General features: G+C 38.5%; 1 protein-coding gene and 1 pseudogene across 1 annotated transcript in view; one reads left to right on the forward strand and one right to left on the reverse strand.

Annotated features, from left to right (window-relative positions):
• The window catches only part of WWC2 (WW and C2 domain containing 2), a 228,616-nt gene that overhangs the window by 169,708 nt on the left and 32,337 nt on the right, over positions 1-26,571 (forward strand). The window contains 12 exon segments of the mRNA XM_055276493.2: positions 2,321-2,410; positions 3,694-4,313; positions 7,795-7,924; positions 8,501-8,581; positions 8,678-8,764; positions 11,781-11,973; positions 13,875-14,036; positions 20,691-20,834; positions 20,836-20,888; positions 22,615-22,813; positions 24,129-24,293; positions 25,871-25,963. Of these exon segments, the coding sequence (XP_055132468.1) occupies positions 2,321-2,410; positions 3,694-4,313; positions 7,795-7,924; positions 8,501-8,581; positions 8,678-8,764; positions 11,781-11,973; positions 13,875-14,036; positions 20,691-20,834; positions 20,836-20,888; positions 22,615-22,813; positions 24,129-24,293; positions 25,871-25,963 (2,017 nt within the window).
• Positions 17,242-17,318, reverse strand: LOC129481482 (uncharacterized; annotated as a pseudogene).

The raw sequence follows: 26,571 nt of genomic DNA on the forward strand, positions 1-26,571 counted from the left end.
TGCTTCCATAGATGACATGAAATTTTCCCTAGGTGCAGAATTCTGAGTTCAGGAGAATCCAGGCTGTGCTTCTCACCTGCAGGGCACAGAGGGCAGAGGCAGGCAGGTGTGAAGGCCCACACTTCACAAAAGGCAGCTTGAAAGGGTATGTGGAGCAGCTGGGCCAGGGGGAGGAATCTTTTAAGGGCCAAGTAGAGGAAACCCTTTCTCATCCAGCAGACCAACAGGCAGGAGTTGGAGAAGAACCCAGAGAAACAGGTGTGCACCCTTTTGAGAGGGCTGATGTCTGCAATTTCTGCTAACCCCTGGTTATGGGGAAGTTGGGGAGAGCGTTTCACATGAAATACACCTGGATTCTGAGGAAGACTTCGGGCTTTCACTAGGAGAGGCTTTGGTGATAACATCAGAGACAAACTGCGGCCCACTAGGAGATTTCTGTGCCTCTCCCCAGTGCCTTCCTCATGCTTCTCCCAGGGAAGGTTTCATCTCAACAGCAGCAAGAACGGAGGGACTGGCCAGTGCACCCTGCGCTGCAGGGAGAAAGAGCTGATGTCTGCATTCTGAGAATGTAGGAGCTAAGTGGGAAATGTGAACAAGAACACAAAGACAGGCATCTGTAGTTCAAAGCAGACATTAAAGGGCTGGAAGAGCAGCTGCCGAGCATCACCTGGAGAAGGCTGAGGACGCTCCCTAGTGATGGGGAAGGGACAGCACTGAAAGTGTGGCACAGGGTCACATTCTGACGTCATCCTGGTGCCTCCTGAAAGCACTAGAAAAAGGCTTCATTTTAATAAAAGCAATATTGAGTTTTAAAACTTACTTCCGAAGTGTTTCTCTTGTTTCAGAAGACATGGATTTTAGTAGAGTTTGGGGCTTTCTTCAGACCTTTGTGCACCTTTTAATTCAGTTAGTCTACTTCATATTACTCTTTTCCTTGTTGAGTTTTTATTTATATTTGAAAGATTTTAAAAATGACTGCTGCTTTTAAAAGTACACCTTTGAAAGCCAAGAATTAAGAATTTATCACGCTTTTCAAGTGTTAAAGAAAATGGCAAGAATTACTTTTTTTAGTTTAACATGTAATGGAATAGTGTTGTTGACACATCAAAGGGATAGATACCTATAAATAAAATATGGGCATGTTTCCTTACTGCGGAAAACATATATAACATTTCAAAGCGATTAGAAATTAAGGAAATTTTATTTTTCTCCAAAGAAAAGTGGCTAATTTTTATGTCACCGCTTTGCAGGGCATGCTGAGGCTTTGAACAAGTCAGATTTGTTTTTCTTCTCTGTCGAGCAGTTTCCCATACATTACTCCATCGATCCCTTTAACAGCCTTACCAGGGAGACGCAGGGGAATTATAGTCACCATTTCACAGAAGAGAAAAGTAAGACCCTTGATTCAGTGACTTACCAAGGATATGCAGCTAGTAAGCTGCAAATCAAGATTAGAAACCCAGGTGCCCTTTTTCTGAATTCCATTCTGCTGCTCACTACTCTGAACTACTTTATTTCAATGATGTCTAAAGACCTTCACATGACATAGGCTATACTTGTGCAGACTCTTAGTTGCATAAACCCCTGGGTACTTAGTATATTTTAAAATGACTTACTATTCAAGTATACAGTTCTATAATGCTGTACTCTAAAAAAAAGAAAAACTTTTGCAGTTGAATGTGGATGAAATTTTATGATAGTCCGACGCAGATGATGAGATGTGCTGTAGCTCAGAAGGGAAGTCACTTTTAGGTCATCCTCTTCCCTAAACAGTTGAGCCCAAATTAGCCCACAATGGTAATGTGGACCAAAATTATTTCTTAATTGCTGAAATTCTTATCAAATTAGGGTTGGGAATGTTATCGCTAAATATTATGTTGGAATAAGCATTACTAAATTCGGTATTTAGGGTGACCTTTACTATTGCTGTGAAATATTTTAGGAAAGGGTTCCCAAGTCACAGATCTGTGTCAGGATTCTTAGTCTTTGTTTAGTTTTTTGTTTTCATGGTTGTTTTCCTCCTCACTCTTCTTCCCCAACTCAAAAGACCATATTATTTACCCATTTAAAAAGATTCTAGGCTACCAGCAATTTTAAATTCTCAGTGACATGGTGATGGGGCATAACGCTCCCTCCCCATCCTTCAGCTTGGCTCATGCAGCTCTGCCTCCCACACTTCTTGCTGGTGTCCTGTTTTCTGTCTGTGGAGCCCATTCACATTTTTCCCTTGTGCTCTGTAGTGTTTGTACAATAAGAATCTTCTTTTAGTTTTCATATTTTGTTATAGTCATTTGAAAATAATTTCTTTTTTTCTTCCTAGATTGAGATTGGAAGAGAGAAGAAAAGAGCTGCTACAGAAACTTGAAGAAACTACTAAATTAACTACTTATTTGCATTCACAACTTAAAAGGTGAGCTTATCAGATTTTTGAGGGGAAAGCTTTTCTCCGAATACATTCAGGCATGTTCTTGTTCATCTTTGATTACTTTTCACTTTATTTCCAACTACTTAAAAGTAAATCATTTTAGTAGTACAGTTAATATTTGAGTGATCAGATTAAAAATCACATTTTCTTTTGCATGAACCCAGTGTCATATTTGGAATACATTTGAAATATGTTATAGAAACAAGATATGTTTTAGCTGTCAGTACACTTAGGAAAATAACGCATTTTTCCCACTGCCCCATTTTTTAAAAAGGGAAAGTGGGGGAGTTTTGCCTTAAAATAACCATAGATTTCCTTACATTGATGAGAAAAATACTCACTCCTCACATTCACACACAAAGAGGAAAGGTGAGTGAAACCAAGGGTCTTTTGTGTGACTTCTTTCTTTTTATAAGCTTGCCTTCTTTTCTCTAAAAATAAAAAGCTTTTTTTTTTAATAAAAAACTACATTAATGCTTTTGCCCTGTTTTTTTTTTCTTTCAATATTTTTTAATCGCAAAGTGGCTTCTAGATGTCTGCGCAAATAAACTTATCAACAGGTATTTGATTCCTTTTATTTTTGCAAAAGGAGGATAATGTTTAATAAGAATAGATTTGCTACTTAAAGAGTATTTGGAGAGCAAGGATGAAAAGGTTAGTGAAGAAACATAGACATGGTATACAGTTAGGTGCCACATGATGATTTTTTGGTCAAGGACAGACTGCATATATGATAGTGGTCCCATAAGATTATAATACTGTATTTTTACTGTGTTTTTTCTGGTTTAGCTATGTTTAGATACACAGGTACTACCATTGTTTTATAATTGCCTACAGCATTCAGAACAGCAACTGCTGTGCAGGTTTGTAGCCTGGGAGCAATAGGCTATACCACATAGCTTGGGTGTGCAGTAGGCTGTACCATCTAGGTTTGTGTAAGTACACTCTGTGATGTTTGCACACATAGCCCGGGAGCAATTGGCTATACCATATAGCTTGAGTGTGCAGTAGGCTGTACCGTCTAGGTTTGTGTAAGTACACTCTGTGATGTTTGCACAGTGATGAAATCACCTAACCATGCATTTCTCAAAACTCGACCCAGTCGTTAACTGACACATGGCCGTGATAGGGAGTTCCTCTGTCCCTGGCCATTGATTCCATTCTTTAGCAGGTTTCTTCCCTCTGCAGAACTGAGGGAGCCAGTAGGGATTGTGATTTGGTTTTCCATTTTGTAACAGATTTTATGGTGTGTGCTTTTCATCTTTCAGCCTCTCTGCCAGCACCCTGTCCATGTCATCTGGGAGCAGCCTGGGCTCCCTGGCATCGAGTCGGGGCTCTCTGAACACCTCCAGCAGAGGGTCACTCAACTCCCTCAGTTCCACTGAACTCTATTACAGCAGTCAAAGTGATCAGATAGATGTGGATTATCAGTATAAACTGGACTTCCTTCTGCAAGAGAAAAGCGGTTACATTCCTTCCGGACCCATCACCACCATCCATGAAAACGAGGTGGTCAAGTCCCCTAGCCAGCCTGGCCAGAGTGGACTCTGTGGGGTGGCAGCTGCAGCAACAGGCCACACTCCTCCACTGGCCGAGGCCCCAAAGTCTGTGGCCTCCCTGTCCTCGAGGTCCTCCCTTTCCTCCTTGTCTCCTCCAGGCTCTCCCTTGGTTTTGGAAGGCACATTTCCCATGTCTTCTCATGATGCCTCTCTCCATCAGTTCACTGCTGACTTTGAAGACTGTGAATTGAGTAGCCATTTTGCAGATATCAGCCTCATCGAAAATCAGATATTGCTGGATTCTGATTCAGGAGGAGCCTCCCAGTCTCTTTCAGAGGATAAAGACCTTAATGAATGTGCTAGGGAGCCATTATATGAAGGAACTGCAGGTAAATGCAGCCCTTTGCTTTCATGTATTCCCTGTTAGTGATTTTAAGGAGAATGATTGGAGCGTTATTTTTCCATATAAACAAAGGGTATGATTCCCCTTTTCTTTCTTTTGAGTAATCGTTTTGGCTTCATTTAAGAAGGAGTTTTTATTTATATACCTAGATATTTTTCATTATCAAATAAAAATCACCTTCCCTATTTAGTAGACTTAATCATTTAGTACCTGTTCAGTTGTCCAGAGACACTCTGTGTATGGTAGCTGCCTGGGAACATATTTTGTGAACATATTTCCAAATAGATTCCAGTTCTGAAATAGCAAGGCAAAGAAGAGGATTTTCTTTTAAAAGTTGGCCTAAAACAGATTAAAACCAAAGCAATTAACATAGTAGCTAATTAGTACCAAGGTTCGATGTTTAGATTGTTCAGGGAATTCTATATAAATACAGTTTTTGTTTCACGCCAGACTCCTTTTCTGGCGAAAAATTAATTTGGAACAGCAAGTTGCAATGTATGGTATTACCCTGCCACCTTCTGGCCAGGTTAACAGTTGCAGCCCTGGGAAGAGATTACTAGAGATGGAGTTCTTAGGCCTGCATTTGTATTCAAAAAGACAGAAACAGGAAAAATACCATTTTTTGTTTGTTTGTTTTCCTTTGCAAGGCAGGAACTTTGAATATGTTAGATATGATTGTAAAGAACACAAGATGGTACCCTTGTTGGCAGATATCACTGTTGGTCTGAGGAGGATGATCTGTTCCAGAGCTAGCTTGAGACAAAATGTGAAATAAAAGCCCTAGTGCTCATCTACAGCTGTCCTGTTCATAGCTACATGTTTTACTGACCACACAAAACAAGACAGGGCTCTTTAGAAGTGCTCTCTTCCTGTTCCTAGAAGCATTTTTATTTGTATGTATGGTCCTAAGAATTCTAAGTAATTGATTGGCCAATTCAGATGTTTAAAGACATTGACAAATCCACCTTGTTTCTGCGGTTTCAAACACTGAAGAGCCAAGTGCTGTGCCCTGCCAGTGGTCTGGGGCTGAGGGAGGGCCCATGAGACATTTGTGTGGTTTGTGCGCCCCCTCCTGGGGAGATGTCAAAGCTACAAGTAGCAGGTTATGGAAATAACCACAAAGAAAATAACCAGGGGAATGGTGTGTGTACATAATGGCCCCAACAAAACAGAAAGCCGCGTGAGGCCTTCACCACTGCTTCTGGGAAGGAGTACGTTATGTGTGTGTGTGTGTGTGTGTGTGTGTGTGTGTGTGTGTGTGTGTGTGTTAGGGGGTGCATACCACTCCTGGAACCAGCCAAGCCTCCACTCACATTTTAGTCATCAACATGTTTGGGTAAGCACACTACCCAATCTCTCAGGATTATGGTTCCTTATCTGCAAATTGGGGTTGCTACAGTAATCCTTGTGTCAGGCTGAAGGATTAATGCAGTGATAACATGTGAAGTACCTAACCGTGTCTGGCACTCAGCACACACTTCATGATAATTATTAGTACTCCGTGACAGTGATGATGATAAGTAATAAACTCTGGTTAAACACAGTTCTTACCATAAACCATGGAAAGCTATGAGAAGAAGAAAGAGAAGAAAGTGGAATGTTCTCTTGTGCCAGCAGCATTCCTTCCTGTGCTTTGAACCTACATCTCTTGACCTTTCAAGCTGGTTTTGCTCTTCCTGTATTTGGAGTGGTATCTAGTGACCACTTCTAACTAACGTTCAGTCAGTTTGGAGGGGCAGTAAGTGAGGCTGGATGCTGGAGAAGAGGGGAGAGAGTGATGAGGGAAAAAGTTGCGTAAAGTCCATCACCCACCCAGTAACCCTGAGGTCTGGGAGTCCTGTCTTCCAAGTGTGTCTGGTTGGCCCATGCCTTGCTCCTGACACGTGGGTCTTGCTGTGTCTGAAAAGTTTGTGGCTGGAGGCAGGTATCTCTGAAGCTTTTGTGAAACAGTTTTTAACTTTTTAAATGCATATATTAGAAAACTGCTGTTAAAAAGTTATCCTAAGAGAAAATAGCTTTGATTGCAGATAATATTCCAAGAGCTTTGATTGCAGATAATATTCAGTTGCATGTCTGAAAACAAGTGAAAGCGTATATTTAACCATAAAGGCTAATTGTCACAAATTAGCTGGGCATGGTGGTGGACATCTGTAGTCCCAGGAGGCTGAGGCAGGAGGATGTCAAGGCTGCGACGAGCTGAGATTGCACCACTGCACTCCAGCCTAGGCGACAAGAGTGAGACCTTGTCTCAAAAAAAGGAAAGATGAATTCTCTTCAGGTCACCAGCACTTTTTTTCAGGGGACATCTGCCCTGCATGTGGGGTGGTGGCTCCCTATCAGGGACGTTTGTCATCTCCCTCAGTGCTCCAGAGGCTTAGGCAGGTAAAGTCAAGTCCCTTTAATGTAAACTTTGCTGTCCAGTGCCAGTCCCTGCTGGATGACACCAACCATGTTGGAATAACTACGAAGGCCTTCCGCAGTCAGTCACTGTCATTGTCAAAGTCAATTTCAGGCTGCTGTGGTTATTCCTGGGGGTAATCAATAAATCATGCCATCACCTTCACCCCTCACAAAGGGGGGTGGGCGGAGAGAAGGCACTTCATCATCAAGGAAAAAGCATTCCCACTGCCAAAAATAAAGGGGAAAATGCAGCAATCAATCCTGTAATCTGAAGCCTTAAAACTTAAACATCTTAACAAGATGTAAAGTCACGGCTCAGAAGGGGGCCGAAATGCATACCAATACAGATCCCTGCGCTCACTCTCACTCACTGGAGGATGAAAGAGCACCACAGGCTTGCAGCTCATTACAGTACAGAGCACAGCCTTAAATGAATGCTTCTTGCTCACTGCAGGATGCTGGTATATGAATATGAGTTCGAGATAAAAGTTAAGTGGTCATTGGTGCTAAAGATTCAGTAGCACAAAAAGTTTTTTAATGGTATTGGCTGGTGAGGAGTTCCTGTGAGTCAAAGACAGTTTCTCTTAATTTCTGTTAGGATAGTAGCACAGGAGATGTAGAATATGGCATGTGGAGAGAAGGGGAGAGCAAAAGAGGTGGAAACTTACCCATTGAGTAGCTAGAAGCTCTCTCTGTGATAGAAATGTCACTTGAGGGAGATAGATCATTTCCTATTCCTGAATATATGAACACTGCAGTGAATGCTTGAAAGAAAGAGACTAAGGATCAATGAGAATTTGTGTAATTCATCCCTTCCCTTAAAATATTTCAGGACAAAGAAAAACCATATTCCCTTCCAAGTAATGACTGAAATAACTGGCGTCCCAGGAATCTTATAAGTCATAGTGCCTTGAATTTTTTACATCTGTAGGTTCGAATATTAACATTCTTGACTCCTAGAAGGAAATCTTATTTTGGATTGCTCATGACCAAACTGTGTATGTATTTAATACTTAACTTTTCCAAATAAGACATTATGATTAGTGCTCTCACCCTCCCCTCCACAGATGTGGAAAAATCATTACCAAAAAGAAGAGTGATCCACTTGCTTGGGGAGAAAACCACTTGTGTGTCGGCTGCCGTATCTGATGAGTCTGTGGCTGGAGACAGTGGGGTCTATGAAGCTTTCGTGAAACAGTAAGGATTCGGCAGGGGTGCTTTTAGCTCCAGCGAATCTCCTTCGCCGTGGATGTGGGTTATATGCTGTAAATGGACTGCTACCATTAGTCCGCTCTTGCTCAGTAAGGACTTTAGCCGTTAAAGAAGTGGTGTGCCTGAAAATTTCAGTATTATCAAAAATGACTTAGCCATGGAAATTATCGATAAACAGATTGGCATACCCAGAGGCAACTGACCCTCTTTAAAATTTAAAAACCTTGATTTTGGTGGGAATATTGGAAGAATTCACCAGACCCTGTTTGGCACATGAAGCTTCTCGTGTATTTCTGAAAGCCTGAAATGTCTCTAGGGTGTGGTATATTTCTAGTAATAAGGAAAGTAGTCATCAGAGAGGCTTTGCCCTAAAGCCCAGAGGCGGACTCTTCTTGAAAAGAGCCTCTAAAATAGTAAGATTTCACTGGGATCAATTCCACTGGGAGGGCATAGGAGTGCTGTTAATTCGGATTTTCATTCAGAATCGCTAAGTGGCGAACTGTAACCATAACAATCAATAACTCCATTAATTAACTGTTCATCTACTCCCTGTCCATACAGACCTAGTGAAATTGAAGATGTCACATACAGTGAAGAGGATGTAGCCATTGTAGAGACCGCCCAGGTTCAGATAGGACTCAGGTAAGGAACATGCATGGGAAAGGAGCAGTTCTGACATCTGTGCAGGGCAAGTGGCCTGTGGTGATTCCTGACTTCATTTAGCCTCTCTTTTCACAGATACAGTGCAAAAAGTTCAAGTTTCATGGTGATTATAGCACAGCTCCGAAACCTTCATGCCTTCTTGATACCTCATACTTCAAAAGTGTAAGTAAAATCAGCGAAGATCAAATTGAGGAACTGAAACATTTCCATGTAAGAGAATTTTACACTGTAATCATGTAGTTCATCAAAATGAAGATACGAAAAAGACATAGCAGGGCTGATCATGTCTAAATGAATGGCAGATAAAGATGAAAAGGAAAATGTGAGGAAGACATACTGAGTTTTAATTCTTATTCAACTGATTCTTTTTAAGAGTAGAAGCCAAGGCTTTTAATCTCTTTTTTGTAACCAGAAATACTGTTTTATGCTGTGTTGGAATTTGATTGAAATATGAGTAAAATTTTTGTTTTTGTGTAATTGTTACTACTGTTGTTTAAGGAATTTTCTAATCTTTTACATTAAAATGTAGTGATTAAATTTTATGTATCTGTACAACGTTGCCAGTCAAACATTTTATCATGCTACATGTAAGAGTATGTTTTTATTATCAAGCATTTACTTCCCTGTGACCAGTGAGTTCTTAAAGTTATTTCACTTCATCAACCCAAGAATCCCAACAAAGTGATGACATAATGCTACACAGTCCATTGCTTAGAGACTGTTTGCTTCCTGACAGATAAGCCTAAAGAGCTCATGACAAATAAGACACCATTCACATTTTCTGACATCAGAATTTCAGTGACTCTGAAGGGCTCATGGCTGGAAAGTACCAGGAAGAATCCAGATTTCGACTTAGCACTGTGACATAGAATCCAGAATATACACGTCCACTCTGCTTGAAACTTCCTGTGAGAAGTGGATCTTAATAATATTTTGAATATGCAATGTAAGGCTTTGGAAATTTAAAAAGAGCTGTTGAGGGGTGATCCCCAAGACTCTATACCCAGCCAGGTGAATGTTTTCCTTAATGATAGAGTATATTCCTTAGTGATAGGACTTTTAATAGAATAAATTTAAGAGTTCTGCATGTTTTTCCTACAGAGTTACTTGTAAGTTCACCTCCTAACATTCCAATAATCAATAATCATCAGAAAGAAGAAACTGGATCTAAGAGAAAAAGAACTAGATAGAGATTATATAGTTGACAATAGAAGAATAGAGATAGTGGCTTTCTTTTTTTTTTTTTTTTTTTTTTTTAAGATGGGGTCTCACTGGGTTGCCCAGGCTGGTCTTGAACTCCTTGGGCTCTCCCATCTTGGCCTCCCAAAGTGCTGGGATTACAGGCGTGAGCCACCGAGCCCAGCCGAGATAGTAGATTTTAATGTGTTGACAAGCATCAAAGCTGGAGGTAGGATAGGATTCCAGGAGGAGGGTGAGCTTAGAGAACTTCCTGAATCAAGGTGTGGACTGTCCACATCATTAGTGAGACCAGTGAGGAGAGCAGGCATCACGTAGAAGTGCCTAGATCAACACAGAGAGTCGGCTTCCCAAGCCTGAGATGAAAAACACCAGTCAGTGGTGTCCAGGAAGACTGGCTTGATATAATCTGTGACTTCTCCCTACCAGTAGATAAGCTGTGATGTTGGAGCATGCCATTGGTGGCCTTTTAGTAAAGCAGATCACGGAGAAGACAAGTCTACCAGAGATTGAAACAGTAAACAGTGAGAACTAATGCACAACTTCAGGAGAAAACTACAGAACACCCCAAGAACACACACCTTCTTTAAACTCACTGTAAGGGTGCACCTGCAATATGCTCTACTTCAACTAAACCAATCACGGTCATTCTCACTTACCTCATAGGATGTCACCGAGTCCCTCCTGGAGGCATGGTGATACCTGCAAGGTGTAGGGCCAGTGACATACTCAGCCCAACCAATGAGCAGCCATTTGCTCTTTGGCTCCCCAGCCGGTGTGCAGGCACTTGTTGAGTTGGTACGAACCTTCCTGACATATATAGCAATCTTTCCTTAACCCATATGTAAAAGCCTTGCCCTAAATAATGACACTGCTAAACATGACAGCTAGTACGAAATATTCTTAAAATTGTTCTTTTTTTTCCCAACTTCAAAAGTTATTTTTTGATTATTAATTGTGACAAGCAGAAAAGATTTTCTTCTGCTGAATCTTCGGCCTCCTAGGGACAGTGAGCTGTGTCTTAGTAAGGCCCTTTAATCAACAGCAGTGGGCCTCAGGCCTGCTAGGTTTTCAATGCCGAATCTCCATAATTAATATTGATATGAAATACAAAATAATATGACATTCCTCAGTTCTGCATTTGAATTATAGTTTTTCTAACAGAGAAAGCCATGTTTTAGAATCTAGATTAGACAAGCCTGGAAATGGGGGTGGAGGGGATAGACTTAGCAGTATTCTCTTTCTGGGATTTAAAGGAAGTTACCTCATGCTGTTTCTAAGATTTGTGGGTCCTCATATAATGTGTGCTCAGAAAAGTCACTTTAAAGTAGTATTAGAAGTTACTGTTTTTCTATAACTCTTCCTCTGAATTTTACAAAGCACGAGACTCTTGAAACAGTTTGTCGTATCTCAGACTTTGGAGATGCTAGACAGTGATATTTTTGAACTGTTATTTCATCTGTTTTAAATTTTCTTAACAATATGCTACTCAGCCTTTCTTTTTCTCTAGTAGGATAATGTATTCCATTCCTGGGAGGTGATCATCAGCATCTCTTGTTTAATACTCAGGATGAGGATTCTGTGAGATAAAGTCACCAGTGTCTACTTAGTGTGTTCCCACCTTCCCAGGCTCAGAAATAACTTATTTTGGAATTGGCTGTCCATGGGGCAGGTGGGACGTTAAATTCGTCTGCCCTACGGATTTTCTTCCTCTTCACTTTCCTATCATGTGCCTTTGCTGCAGTCTCGTGGTGAGTGGAGGCTGGGCCGTTGCATGCTCAGGGGCGTAGTCAGCTCGGGTGGGTGAAGAACAGAGCATCTATGCAGCTGAGCACGGACCCGTGATGGCAGCAACACTTTAGATTGATCTTGAACTCCATGATCCCTCATTTTCTCTCTTTGCAGATAATTTCAAATGATAGCTGTGAATCTGGTATAATTAAAGTACCTATGAAATCCATTTTATTCTTGTTCTTTGCAGATATTTTAGGGTTGCAGTTCTTCCTTCCTCAACTGATGTCAGCTGTCTGTTTCGCACAAAAGTTCATCTGCCCACAGAATCCATTTTATTCAATGATGTGTTCAGAGTCGCCATTTCCCAAACAGCCTTACAACAGAAGACACTGAGGGTAGATCTTTGCTCTGTCAGTAAACACCGAAGGGAAGAATGCCTGGTAGGATTCTTCATCATTCCCATTACCAAATAACACTTACGATCGGATGGTCTGAGAATATATTTTATAGTTGCTATTTTGCCAGCCCTAGAAATCACTACAGAACTGCCCAACATCTTGGGACACATCTAGTGTGTGTTCTTTTTTTTCTGAAGTAATGGTTTCTGTTTATTCTCTTATTCCAGACCTTTAAAATCTGCTTATAAATTGTGATTTTCTATAAAAGCTGCTTTCTACCTTTTAACCACAGAAGAACTTTACCTTTGTGACAACTATCACTCATGGAGTGTGCTTACCACTCCCAGTACCAATGCCAAGCTTTGTGTGAGTGCTGTGTGTATATTATCTCATTTAATCCTCATGACAACCTGATGAAAGATTGGTTATGAAATGGATGATTATCCACTATTTTCAGATAAGGAGCTGCTTAGAGAGGTAATATATTCTACGGTCATACAACTAGTAAGCGATGAAGCCAGATATCAAAAAGACATCCCCACATAATTCACTGTTACAAATTAAAATCAAGCGAGACCACTGAGTACTATATAGTACCCTTATTCACCTCATTCTCCCCCACCACAGTATTGGAGCTTTTGGGAAGACGTGGTGTTACTGTTTAAAGCAATACGATATTTAAGTGCTACAGCAGAAGACTTCAGAGCTAACTAATTGTGAGTTTAACACACTGTTGTGCGTAATAACCAGCAAACCATTACGTCACAGTAAAGTTACATAAGCGTTCAAATGCAGGCATCTAGAGATGTTCCCAGGTGTTCAGAAAACAATGTGAGTCTCCAATTGAGCTTTTCTCTGCAGTCCAGTGGGAAGCACAGAAACACACATGTTTCATGATGAACAAAGTTTAAGAGGGATAGGTTTCTTCTTAATTTTTCTTCGTTTTCTTTTCTTGAAAAAAATGAGGGTATTGTCTGACAATAAAGTTAGAAAGAAGCAAAGATAACAGACTCGTTAGGCTATCAGAAAGGCTTTAGTATCATAGATGTCATATTTAGTATAATAGATGTCAGAGGCGCCAACAAAGTTCATAAATATGTTAATTGATAGCCTTAAAGAAGAGTGTAATTTAATTTAGATTTTGTCTATGTGTGATTTGGTGGAATATGAAAGCCTTTATCCTTTACTTTTTTTGCCATTCTACTAACTTATGTATCTAAAGAAAACTATTGCTATCTGATGTCTTATTCAAGAACCAAAGTGGAGTTTTTATTTTTTTTCCAGTGGATAATAGGTTGTTTGTAATAATCAAGTCACCTTTACAGCATATTATAAGAAGTACTGTGGGGCTGGGCGCGGTGAGTCATGCCTGTAATTCTAGCACTTTGGGAGGCCGAGGCAGGCAGATCACCTGAGGTCAGGAGTTCAAGACCAGCCTGGCCAACATGGTGAAACCCCATCTCTACTAAAAATACAAAAATTAGCTGGGTGTTGTGGCGCGTGCCTGTAATCCCAGCTGCTCAGGAGGCTGAGGTAGGAGAATCACTTGAACCCAGGAGGTGGAGGTTGCAGTGAGCTGAGATCACACCACTGCACTCCAGCCTGGGAGGCAGAGCAAGACTCCATCTCAAAAATAATAATAATAATTTCACATTTACATAAAAGGCATGCTTAGTCATTAGGTCTTCGCAAAATGGTATCTCACAAACTAATCCCAGGATTAGCTTTTAGGTTGGGGGTTATTTTTTATTTAGTCACAGCTGAAAATATAACATATCCCCATGTTTTAAAAAATCCAGCAATGCTTTATGTCAGGAGAATTGCATTTCTTTTACCCTAAAACAAGCTCATTCAATAATCTTTATTATATCAGAACAAATACTAATTTAAACATTTTATTTTCTCTTTTATCTTTTTTTCTTTGTTTTCTTTCACTTACATAGGCTGGAACTCAGATCAGCCTGGCAGATTTACCATTTTCCAGTGAGGTTTTCACTCTGTGGTATAACTTGCTTCCTTCCAAGCAAATGCCTTGCAAAAAGAATGAAGAAAATGAGGACTCCGTATTTCAACCAAACCAGCCGTTAGTAGATTCTATAGACTTGGTGAGTCAAAATTTAGAGTATAATATGAAAGTAATGTGAAATACATATATAATATGAAAGTAATATGAAATATGGAATGCTACGAGACCAAAATGCTTTTATCACTTTCACTGTCCTTTTCTCCTTTCACAACTTTGTTTTTCCCAGCTTCCTAAAAAAAGAGAAAGTTAATTTCCAGCTTTGTTTCAAATATGGTTTATAAAAGGAGCACTCTTTTCTGCTCACACTTCCTTATAAAAATAAACTGACATGGAGGCTTTACTGGTTTTAAGTGATCATGGAAAAAATCTTTTAATTTAAATGTATACATTTCATGCATTGTGTTCACATTGTTTGATTCCACTGTCAGGTTATACATTTGGCACTTTTATATTTTGCAAATTTGAAATTATTAAGCCAAAACAGTATGTTAGCTTTTCATTTGTAACATCAATAGCCCTCAGTATTTTCTATTAAATAGTTTTGTGAAGGCCAGGCGTGGTGGCTCAGGCCTGTAATCCCAGCACTTTGGGAAGCTGAGGCAGGCGAATTGCTTTTGCTCAGGAGTTCAAGACCAGCATGGGCAACATAGCAAGACCCTGTCTCTACAAAAATAACAAAAAAATTAGCTGGGTGCAGTGGTGCATGCCTGAAGTCCTTGCTCCTGGGGAGGCTGAGGTGGGTGGATCGACTGACCCTCGGAAGTTGAAGCTGCAGTGAGCCATGAACATGCCACTGCACTCCAGCCTGGATGACAGAAAGAGACTCTGTCTCAAAAAAATGGGGGGTGGGTTGTAGCCCACAACCATACTTCAATACAGTACTTCAAAAAATTTACAAAGGGGCCTTTTGTGAGGCCGTTCATCATGAATTTGGCATTTGTGGATATTGTTACTGAGTTCAAGTTTATTTTAGATTATGAGGAAGGCATTTCCTAAGCAAAAGTCAGATAATTAAACAACAGTGTTTTATTGATCATCTACTGTGTGTGAGAAACTATAGTAGACACTGTAGTGGGTGGTGAAAGGGAAACAAACATAATGGTACATTTTAGATTACATGCCCAGGCTTGTGGTAGACACTAAGCAATGCATACAAGATGGCGAAATATGATTTTTTATCCTTAAGAATGCTTTTATAATGGTCACACTTTATGTAAGTTCTTAAAAATAGCTTTATTACAATATAATTCATACATCATACATTTCACACATTTAAAGTGTGACAGTTTATCCATTTGAAGCACCCAACTCAGTGGTTTTTAGGATATTCACAGAGTTATGTGTGCAACCAACATTACAGTCTAATACTAGAACATTGACATCATCGCCAAAGAAGCCGTGTGTGCACGAGCAGAGACTCTGAGTTCTCCCTAACCTCTTTCCCCCAAGGCAACCACTAATCTCTACTACAAGGCAACCACTCATCCCTGTCTCTAAATTTGCTTCTTCTGGGCATTGCATGTAAGTGGAATAATACAATATTTGTTCTTTTGTGGCATCTTTCACTTAGCATAATATTTTCAAGGTACCGCCATGGTGTTGCAGTATTAGTATTTTATTCCTTTTTATTCATGCATAATATTCTATCGTGGATGTACCACATTTTATCTATCCATCAGCTGATGGGCATTTGGGTTGTTTCCACTTTTTGGCTATTATGAAAAATGCAGCTATGAACATTTGTATACAAGTGTTTTTGTGGACATATGTTTTCATTTCTCCTGGGTATTTACCTATGAGTAGAATTGTTGGGTTGTATAGTAACTTTGTGTTTAATATTTTGAGGAACGGCCAAACTGTTCCTAGGTGTTGGCACCATTTTGCATTCCCACTGGCACTGTATGAGGGTTCCAGTTTCTCCCTTGCCATGTGTTATCTGTCTTTCTGATTCTGGCCATTCTTGTGGGTGTGAAGTGGTGTTTCACTGTGGCTTTGATTGACATTTCCCTAATGACTAATGATGGTGAGCATCGTAGGCTTATTGGCCATTAGTATATCTTTTTTTTGAGAAATGTCTTTTCAGATTCTTTGTCTATTTTTAAAAGTTATTGTTTATTTATTTATTTTTAATTTATTATCATTATTTTCTTTTGAGATGGAGTTTTGTTCTTATTGCCCAGGCTGGAGTACAATGGCACAATCTTGGCTAACCACAACCTCCCCCTCCCGGGTTCAAGTGATTCTCCTGCCTCAGCCTCCAGAGGAGATGGGATTACAGGCATGCACCACCATGACCAGCTAATTTTGTATTTTTAGTAGAGACAGGGTTTCTCCATGTTGGTCAGGCTGGTCTCAAACTCCTGACCTCAGGTGATCTGCCCACCTCGCCTCCCAAAGTGCTGGGATTACAGGCATGAGCCACCGTGCCCAGCCTGTTTATCTTTTTGTTATTGATTTATAAGAGTTCTTACCTATTCTTGATACAAACCCCTTATCAGATAAATGATTTGCAGATATTTTCTCTCATTCTGTGGATTGTCTTCTCACTTTCTTGATGGTTTTATTTACAGCACAAAAGTTTTTAATTTTCCTAAAAGTCCAGTTTATCCATTTTTCAAAAATTCTTCTGCTTTTGGTATCATAGCTAAGACTGCTTTGCCTAAACTAATATCACAAATATTTACTCCTGCGTCTTTTTCTAACAGTTTTAAAGTCTTATATTTAGGTCTCTGATTCATTTGAGTTTTTAATGTGGATCCAGTTTCGTCTTTTTGTATGTGGATATGCAGTTGTCCCAGCACCATTTATTGCAAAAACTGTTCTTTCACCTTGAATTATCTTGGCACCATTGTTGAAAATCAAATGTGAGGGTTTATATTTCTGGACTGTCAATCCTGGTCATTAATCCATATGTCTGTACTTAAGCTAGGACCACACTGCCTTGATTATTATAGCTTTGTAGTCATTTTGAGATCAGGAAGTGTGGGTCTTCCAACTTTGTTTTTCTTTTTAAAGATTATTTTGGCTATTCAGAGTCCCTTGCATTTCCATAAGAGTTTTAGTATCAGTTTACTAATTTCTGCAAAAAAAGATAGCTAAGATTTTCATAGGGGTAGAATTGGACCTGTAGGTCAGTTTGGAAGATACTGTCATCATAACAGTTCTAAGTCTTCTGATCCATGAACATAGGACATATTTCCATTTATTTAGGTCTTTAATTTCTTTCAATAATATTTCATAGTTTTCAAGGTTTGTATTTCTTTCATTTTTCTTTTTTATTTTTATGTGAGATGGGTAATGTGCTGATGTCCTAATGAGATTTGAAGGAGGCATATGTCACACTTAGGAACTACAAAAGGATCAGTATGTGACTTCTTTTGTTAAATTTATTTCTAAGTATTTTATTGTTTCTGGTGCTATTGTGAATGGAACTGGGCTTTTAAAAGTTTTGTTCATCATGGCCCCATACAACAACATAAAAAAGATCTATACTATGACCAAGTGAGATTTATCCTAGGAATGCAAGGTTGGTTTAACACTTGAAAATCAATAAATTATATCAGATATTTAATCATTTAAATGTTTTAATCATTTAAAACAAAGTTTGAGGACCCACTGAAACAGTGTAATGTTTCAGTACATGTATTCATTATATAATGATCAAATCAGAGTAAATTAACAAATCCATCATCTGAAACATTTATCATTTCTTGTGATGAGACTATTCAAAATCCTTTCTTGTAGCTGTTTTGAAGTATATAATACAATGTTGTTAATTACAGTCACCTTACTGGGCATTAGAACAGCAGAACTTATTCTGCCTCTCTAACTGTAACTTGATGTTCCCGTTGAATAACCTTTCCCTTTACCTCCTCACCCTCCCTACTTCCCCAGCCACTGTGGAACTGTTTTCTCAGTTGCATTTTTAAGTGTTTGTTGCACAGTTGATTTTGTTTATCTTGTATCCTGCAACCTTACTGAACTCATTTATTAATTCTAATAGTTTTTTTAGTGGATTCCATTAGATTTTCTATAAGATCATATTGTTTGCAAATAGAGGTGATTTTACTTCTTCCTTTCCGGTCATATGCCTTTTATTTCTTTTTCTTGCCTATTTGCCCTGGCTAGAACTTCCCAAACAATATTGAAAGAAGTAGTAAGAGCAGACATCCTTGTCTTGGTCCTGATCTTAGTGGAAAAGCTTTCAGCCTTTCACCATTAAGTATGAATTTGGCTGTGGCTTTTTCATAGATGTCCTTTATCAGAATAAGGAAAAGCTCTTCTTTTCCAAGTTTGTTGACTGCTTTTCATCATTAAAGGCTGTTGGATTTGTAAAATGCCTTTGTTGCATCTGTTGAGATGGTCATGTGGTTTTTGTTCTTTATTCAATTGATATAATTTATTAATTGATTTTCAAGTATTAAACCAACCCTGCATTCCTAGGATAAATGTCACGTGGTCATAGTGTAGATCCTTTGTATGTTGTTGGACTCAGTTTGCTAGTATTCCATTCAGGATTTTTGTGTCTGTATTCATAGTTTTCTTGTGATAGCTTTGGTTTTTATCAGGCTAATTCTGGCTTCATAGTATGAGTTAGAAAGCATTCTACCTTTTGGAAGAGTTTGAGAATAATTTGTATTAATTCTTCTGTAAACGTTTCATAGAATTCACAAGTGAAGGCATCCAGTCCTGTACTTTTTTGTGTGTGGAGTTTTTTGTTTACAGATTCTATCTCTGTACTTCAGTCTATTTAGACTTAGAAGTATTGCTTTTTGAGTCTGTTATTAGGTAAAGTAAATTTGGCATTTACCTTTAGCATTGCATTGCATCTTTCTGTTCAACTGAACCTTTTATCATTATGAAATGTTCCTTTTTATCTCTAGCAATACCTTTTGTTTTAAAATCTACTTTGTCTGGTGTTAGTAAAGCTACATATCAGCCTTTTTGGGTTAGTGTTTGCATGGTTTATCTTTTTTCATCCTTTTACTTTCAACCTTTCTGAGATACTGTATTTAAAGTATTCTACCTATAAGCAGTATGTAGTTGGTTTTGATTCATTATTCAGTCTTAAAATCTTCATCTTTTAATTGAAATATTTAGCTCATTTACTTTTAATGCTATCATTGATATATTTGGGTTTGATCCTATTATCTTCCTATTTGTTTTCTTTTAATTCCATCTTTATTCTTTTTCTTTCCCTGTTTTGAATTATTTTTAAATTTTCATTTTCCCCTCTACTAGATCTGCAGTCTTTTATTTTTTGCAGTTTCCCTGGAGATTATAGCATGAGTTCTTAACTTATTAAAAACTACCATAAATTCCTTTACTTTTTCCCAGAGAATGCAAAGATTTTCAAAGACTTTAACTCCATTTTATTCCCTTTCCTCCTTCTCTGCTATTATTGTCATATATTTTGAATCTCACAAGATATTATTATTGTTTCATTGACAATTAGTATTCATTCAGATTTCCTCACATTTTTACCCTTTTGTTATATTTTATTTCCTTCTGCATTATTGTGCTTCCATTTGAGACATTTTGCTTCTGCTCAAAGAATTCCCTTTAATATTTCTTTTAGTATAGACCTGTTAGTATCTATTTCAACTTCATTTGTGAAGGATGGTTTTTTTGCTGCATATTCAGAATTCTAGCTCTGCCGTTATTTCTTTGAACATGTTAAAAATATCATTTTATTGTCATCTAGCTTCCATTGATTCTGTTGAGCTTTTGGAGGACAACTTAATTGTTGGTTCACACAGCATCATTTCTTTTACTGCTTGTAAGATTCTTCTTTTTCTTTGATTTTTCAGCAGTTTCACTCTAATATGCTAATGTGATTTTCTTTTTGTTTATACCACTGAAATTCTTTATCATTTCATTCAGTTTTTTGAGCATATTATTCATAAAATCTTAAATTTTTCTCTCAATGCCTGTAGTGTATGGATCATCTGTGGGTCTGCCTTATTTAGCTATTGTTTCTCTTGACTTGCACTCTTTAGGTCCTAATGAAATACTGGATATTACGTATGAGGATAACTGACTGATTATCTTCCTCCAGAGAGGATTTTATATTCTTCTGAAAGGCAAATGACAATATGGGTAGCTTACCTGAATCATGTGGGGACCTGAATTCCAGTTTTGCTCTCCATAAGACTGTATGGGACAATGGAAATATCTGCTTACTATTTTAGCATGATAGCAGCTGTTTTTTTGCTTTGTTTCTCACCTTCTTACTCTGCATATAGGCAGCTTAGGAATGGCAAATGCCATGACAGGAATATCATGCAGAATATTGAGCTCACTTTACAGTTCATTTTCTCTAACCTCTTGTAAGTTGACTGCCTTGGTAGTCCTGAACTCAATTTTAGTCTTCCCATCCTACTGACACTGCCACTGTTCTAGGCAGCCACAATCTGTTTAGCCCATGTACCTCACCACTAGAATTGACAAATACACTAAGGGAAAAGAGTGGCAATGGCTCACCTTATTATATTTCTGTTCTGCCTGGGATCTTGGCCCTCTAGTCCTGATTGCCTTTGTTGTTCTTCATTGCTTTAAAACGTCTGAGAGGTTTTGCTTGTTTTGGATTCTATTTTATTCAGCTTTCATATTTGTTTTCAGCAGGAGAGTTGAGTCTTCTTTACAGATAGAAGTGTAAATTCCCATCTGATGAGTTTTTAAATCATTTCTTCAAGTATATGATATTAATTGCCATATGCTTTACATTCTCCAGGATGCAGTGTCAGCCTTACTTGCAAGAACATCAGCTGAGTTGTTAGCTGTGGAACAAGAATTAGCACAAGAAGAAGAAGCAGAAGAATCAGGACAAGAAGAGCAAAGGGGTCCAGATGGAGACTGGTTAAACAGTTATTTCCTTTTGCTATTGGGAACTCAAAGATGATGTGTTTACACGTCTTACAATGAAACCTTTGTAGGCTCATGCTTATTCCAGAATTATGGAATGCACTGCACCTTCAGGAAGCTATGCTAGGAAAAGTCTTTCCTTGGTCATTAGAGAGTTAAGGAAGTAATGGCAAGATTATGGGCAAAGTTAAAACATTAGCCAGATTCTTTGTTCCTGTTTCGAGTAATTTTAAAACACTATTTCTGAGCTTTTTTTTTAAGTCTGAACTTGATTTTGAAAGATATGGTAGCTTATTGTAGAGTTATAGATAATTTTAAAAGTCACTCTATTTTTCTTTTAACTACCTGGAAGTACCATTTAGGGTCTAGTAAGACAAAGCAGGTATTTAAAAAACAACTTCTGAGTACTCATTTCTCTGTTTGTTACCACTCTTACCTTCTTTTCTGTGTCCTTCCCTGTATCCACACCCAATCCTTTAAAAAGGTGGGGGGCAGAGGAGGAAGTTATTACAGTTATTGTCCAGGTTCATTTATATATAAAGAGCTGTCCTTCCTGGATTGTACTGTTTTCTCTTAAAACAAATTTTAGCGAATATTTCACTTTTTAAGTATATGTGTAAAATCATTTGAGTTAATTTTTAATATATAGTTGTTTATACTGTTATGTTTGGTTGAACTACTGTTAACACATGTGCATATACATATATAGCATGCATTTATATGTGTGTATATAGAAAACTTTTTAGAAACTTAGAGTGACACGGTATATCATAAATAACGCAGTCAGGGACATTTGGAAGGAAGAGCTTCTACTGTGATGTAAAAAGATAGATATACTTTATCCTTATAAAAAGTCCTCCGTAGTGAATAAAAATCACAGCACTGCAAAACAAATAAATATGAGAGTCCATTATAGTAACTTTAAATAGTAATTCTCATATATGTAAAATATAATTTATTTCACACATATTTCCAAACAGTACACTTAATATGTAAACAAAGGAATTTATAACTCATGGTAGTCATTAATGGTTCCCCTTGTGTTCACTTCATGGCTAGACATTTATTAACTAGTCTGTGCCAGTTTGTCATTATGTCACCAATCAAATTAAAGCTGAACATTTAGTTATCAATGGAAAGAATGTTTGCGTTCAGAGAACATGAAACTCAACAAAATATGAGATGTTCTAAACCATCCCAGTACTCCTGCCTTATATATTCCATGTAAGCTGTATTTATATTCTGGAGCACCACTTATATCACTTACAATGCCACTTCAGCCCATGCCAGGGCTTTTGTTAAAAATGAGCCTTCTGCTAGTTTAGAAGAAAAACTTCCTTAACATAGGATTCTCCCTGCTAGACTGTGAGCACACTCAATAAAATGAGTATTTAAAATCCTTATTTCTTTATTCACTTTTATATGATTAATTTTACAATAAATGAACAACGAATACCAAGTTATTTTATAGCGTGTCAATATTTTTAAATGCTAACATTAAACTGTGATTTTCAGAATATGTCTATTTTAATATCTAGAAATTAGGTTAAATTTCATGAGTTTAACTTTTTAGTACCACATTATGGTGATTTTGCTGCAGGTTACTAGAGGGTGAAGTGAAGATTTTTTTTTTTTTATGAGACATTTAGTTAAAAACCCCAGCCAAAGCAATGGCCTGGCTCATTGTGTGTGAGTCTGTTTATTTCCCAGATAACAACTTAGCATGCCCAGGTTGCGTGTTCATGGAGCATGCCTGCCTACCAAAAGTGTGTTTTGTTTTTGTTTTACCATAGGCTAACAATGCTAAGAGAGGCCTCTGACGAAATTGTGGCTGAAAAAGAGACTGAAGTTGAATTGCCAGAGGACAGTAGCTGTACAGAAGATTTAAGTTCCTGCACTAGTGTGCCTGAGATGAACGAAGACGGGAACAGGAAAGAAAACAACTGTGCCAAAGACCTCAGAAGTCAGCCACCTACTGGAACACCAACACTGGTGACTATTCTGCTGTGCTGTCTTAAAACTGATACCTTACAGGCACCATGTGGACTAGGGAGATGCTTGTCTCCTTAGATGTAAATTCCATGTCAAGACTTTGTGCCAGAGGCTGATTGTGAAAGGCATGTGTGGGAATAGGCTCTAAGAAGCATCATAAATGCTTTAACGTTTTAAAATGGCCCAAAATATTCTCCACTTATATTTGGAGAATATATAAGAAAAAAATAGTGCTAGCTACTTTAAATCTCTATAAATATTCTGTGAATATTAAAAGTATTTTCTGAATTCCTTGGATAACAACAGGGTGTCTCGTGTCAAGTTTCGTATATGTAGTAAGTTTTATTTCCATTTCAAACATGAAGTAAACATTTAAAGTTCATTTTGGTTAGGCGATGCCCTGATTGGAAAGGTGACAGGTGACTTAGTTTAGGCACAAGTGCCAACCAAGTTATTAAACAGGTAACTTTGCTAGTTAAGTGAGAGATGTATTGAGACTGTCAACCCCATATGGGGAAAATATTTTCAAGCTTTGAGGATGCTCACACACTGGGGATATTGGTAATAGAGTTTAGAAAATTATAATTTTGTATTCCTGAGAAAATAATATTATGCCCTGAGAACTTCCTTTCTCAAAGGAGCAAACTTTCATCAAGAGGCAGGTTTGGAATCAAATTATACCTATAAGATAAAAAATAGACATCTGCCTATGCCTACTGAGTTTGTATTTTGAGAAACTTCCATTTGTGCTGAAGTTTTATTTTTGTTACATTTCTAAAGATCCAGTAAAAATACAACTCAGCTTCACAACAGTTATGTTTATACATGCATAATTGCATATTCTGTTTAAACCTACAAGTTTGTGGTATATTTCATTTTCTTATATTTAATTATCTTTATCATTTATTTGGAAAACAATGTAATCAGAAAGTTGAATAAAGTTTAATGACGATATATACCCAAATAGGATTCTTTATAGAATCACTTTAAATCTAAACCTTCAATTTTATGTCCGACCTTTTGGAGGCAGCACCTCTATTTATGGTGCTTGTTGGACAGATATCACATGGCCTACTGTGCAGAACTTCCCAAGAGCTTAGTACAAAACCATTCTTGGTAGAAAACTGAAGAGAAATTCTCCCCAGAAGTACTTCAGAAGTGCTATAGTCTGTAATGCAAAGCCTTTCCCTTAGGAGTGGCCATAGTGCTCCATGAGTCTCTGTTGTAACATTAGATATTTTTTCTTTCTTAGAAGAAAGGAGCATAATATTTACACATCTTTCAGCTCCTGACAAATTGTTAACTTCTCTTATAGATTGACAAAGAGACAAACACTGATGAAGCTGCTAATGATAACATGGCAGTTCGCCCCAAAGAGCGCAGCAGCCTGAGCTCTAGACAGCGTCCGTTCGTGAGGAGCAGCGTGATAGTGCGCTCACAGACCTTTTCTCCAGGAGAACGGAGCCAGTACATCTGCAGGGTAAGGTGGCAGTGCTCGTGGCAAGGCGCTGCAACTGCAGCCTCTTCCCTGCTGGTAGGGAGTGGCCTGCAAAGGACAAGAGACCATGCACTGGGAGTCTTCACATGACAACTTGGAATGCTAGAAATGCTATAAAATAGATGTAGAATATCACACGCTTATGGTCCCTTTTAGTTTGTTTTTCCATCAAATTTAATGTCTCCTTGGTTCCAATGTGATTTATTTGGCAAGTAAGCGAAGTTTAAGGATCTGAGTGCTGAGTATTTGTACGTTATTTGGACATCGGTCTGTATTTAGAAACATAAAGTGGTTGTTTGAGATATATGTGGTCTGTATATTTCTATTCTATATCATATGTCCTTCAAACCATGTTAGTCTGTTGAACTGAGAACTGTGAATTGCATTTTAGAGCAAAAATCCTCTTTTAATAATGCTTATAAACACTGAATCACATCTGTAGTTCTGAAAAGAAAATTATGAGATTTGTATCAATTTGCCAAATTCTACTTCTAGAAGTATTTCTGCTTTATCTAGTAAGATAGACATAATATTATAAACTGGGTTAGAAATACTTTTTAAATTCTAAATTTATTCATTCAGTTCAACACATTTTTATTAAGCACCTGCTTTTAAGCACTTTCTTAGATACTTGGGATTCATCCAGAAACGAGACCCAGAGCCCTGCCATTGTAGAGTTTACATTCCTGGGAATCGAGCCAGACCACAAGCAGTAAATATGATGAACAAGCTATGAAATATCTTGGAAGGGGATCAATGCTATGGACAACAGTAGTGCAGGGGGTTGGGGGTGATACGCAGGATTCAGAGCAGGCTGCATTTCAGTAAAGATTTGAAGCAGGTGAGACAGTGAGTGTGGGCTATCTGGGCCGAGAGCGTTCTAGATAGCACAGACTGTGTCTCAACTCTGACCTTGAGCTCTGCTTTATGCAGACCTTTCTTTAAAGAAACAAATATCATGTATTAGCTAAAAATACAAAGGATAATTTTATTTCAAAAAACATATAAGTACCTTAAACATATGATTTTTGATAGCCACTACCAAAAGGCAGGTATTTAAATTATTTCCAGGCACGGTGGCTCATGACTGTAATTCCAACACTTTGGGAGCCCGAGGAGAGCAAATCACCTGAGGTCAGAAGTTCGAGACCAGCCTGGCCAACATGGTGAAACCCCATCCCTACTAAAAATACAAAAATTAGCTGGGCATGGTGGCGTGTACCTGTAATCCCAGCCGCTATGGAGACTGAGGCAGGAGAATTGTGTGAACCTGGGTGGCAGAGGTTGCAGTGAGCCGAGATCACGCCACTGCACTCCAGCCTGGGTGACAGAGTGAGACTGTGTCTCAAAAAAAAAATACATAAATAAGTAATTTAAGAAAATGAAGTTATTTAACAAAACAGAACAGGAAAAACTAGTTTGAGGGGATTTTCTTAAATAAATAAACTCTTAACTATCACTACCTGCTTTACTTGGTAAATGTCTCAATCCCAAACTTCCACTTGCACTCTGTTTGAGATGCAGTGATTTTTTTTTTTTTTTTTATGTTTTGTTGCCAGTTAAATCGGAGTGACAGTGACAGTTCAACCCTGGCTAAAAAATCACTGTTCGTGAGGAACTCCACCGAACGCCGCAGTTTGAGGGTCAAAAGGGTATGTATTCCCTCAGCCACATCCCACTGTCCCTGGACCAGCCCAGAATTGTCACTTGTGCAGCACAAACTCCAGAACTACAGAATGAATGTCAGTGCTCCGTGCACTTGGCTTGCTGAATGCAGCCGCTGGGATACACAGAGACGCAGATGCCATGGCCGCTATGGAGATGGGGGTGTGTGACGGCATTTATTCATCATTGGTGTGGAACTGTGATGGTTAAGGCTGGAAATGCAGTTTCAGTATCTCTGGAGAAGGGGCCTGCTGAGCCTGCAGGGGTATCAGACGATGGTAGAACACATTTCTGATGACTCTGCATACCATGTCCAGGTCTTGAGTGATTGTGGGAAGGGGTGTAAGACCTGGTACCTTTTCTGAAGGACACACATTCTGGTAAAGGCGGAACACACAGGTTTTGTAACTTGCATAAACAGATATCTTTAGAAGGTGAAAAGTAACGTGGGTGGGCAGCTCAGGTGGCATTTTCCTGGAGGTCATGGGTCTCTGCATGAGCTTTAAGGATAAGTCTAAGAGAATAAATGAATTAACAGGCTGGACTCCAAGTAGTTCCGAAATTCCCGTTTACTTGCTAACAGCTGAAATGCTAA

Source organism: Symphalangus syndactylus, chromosome 4, assembly GCF_028878055.3.
Source record: "Symphalangus syndactylus isolate Jambi chromosome 4, NHGRI_mSymSyn1-v2.1_pri, whole genome shotgun sequence".
Classification (NCBI taxonomy): Eukaryota; Metazoa; Chordata; class Mammalia; order Primates; family Hylobatidae; genus Symphalangus; species Symphalangus syndactylus.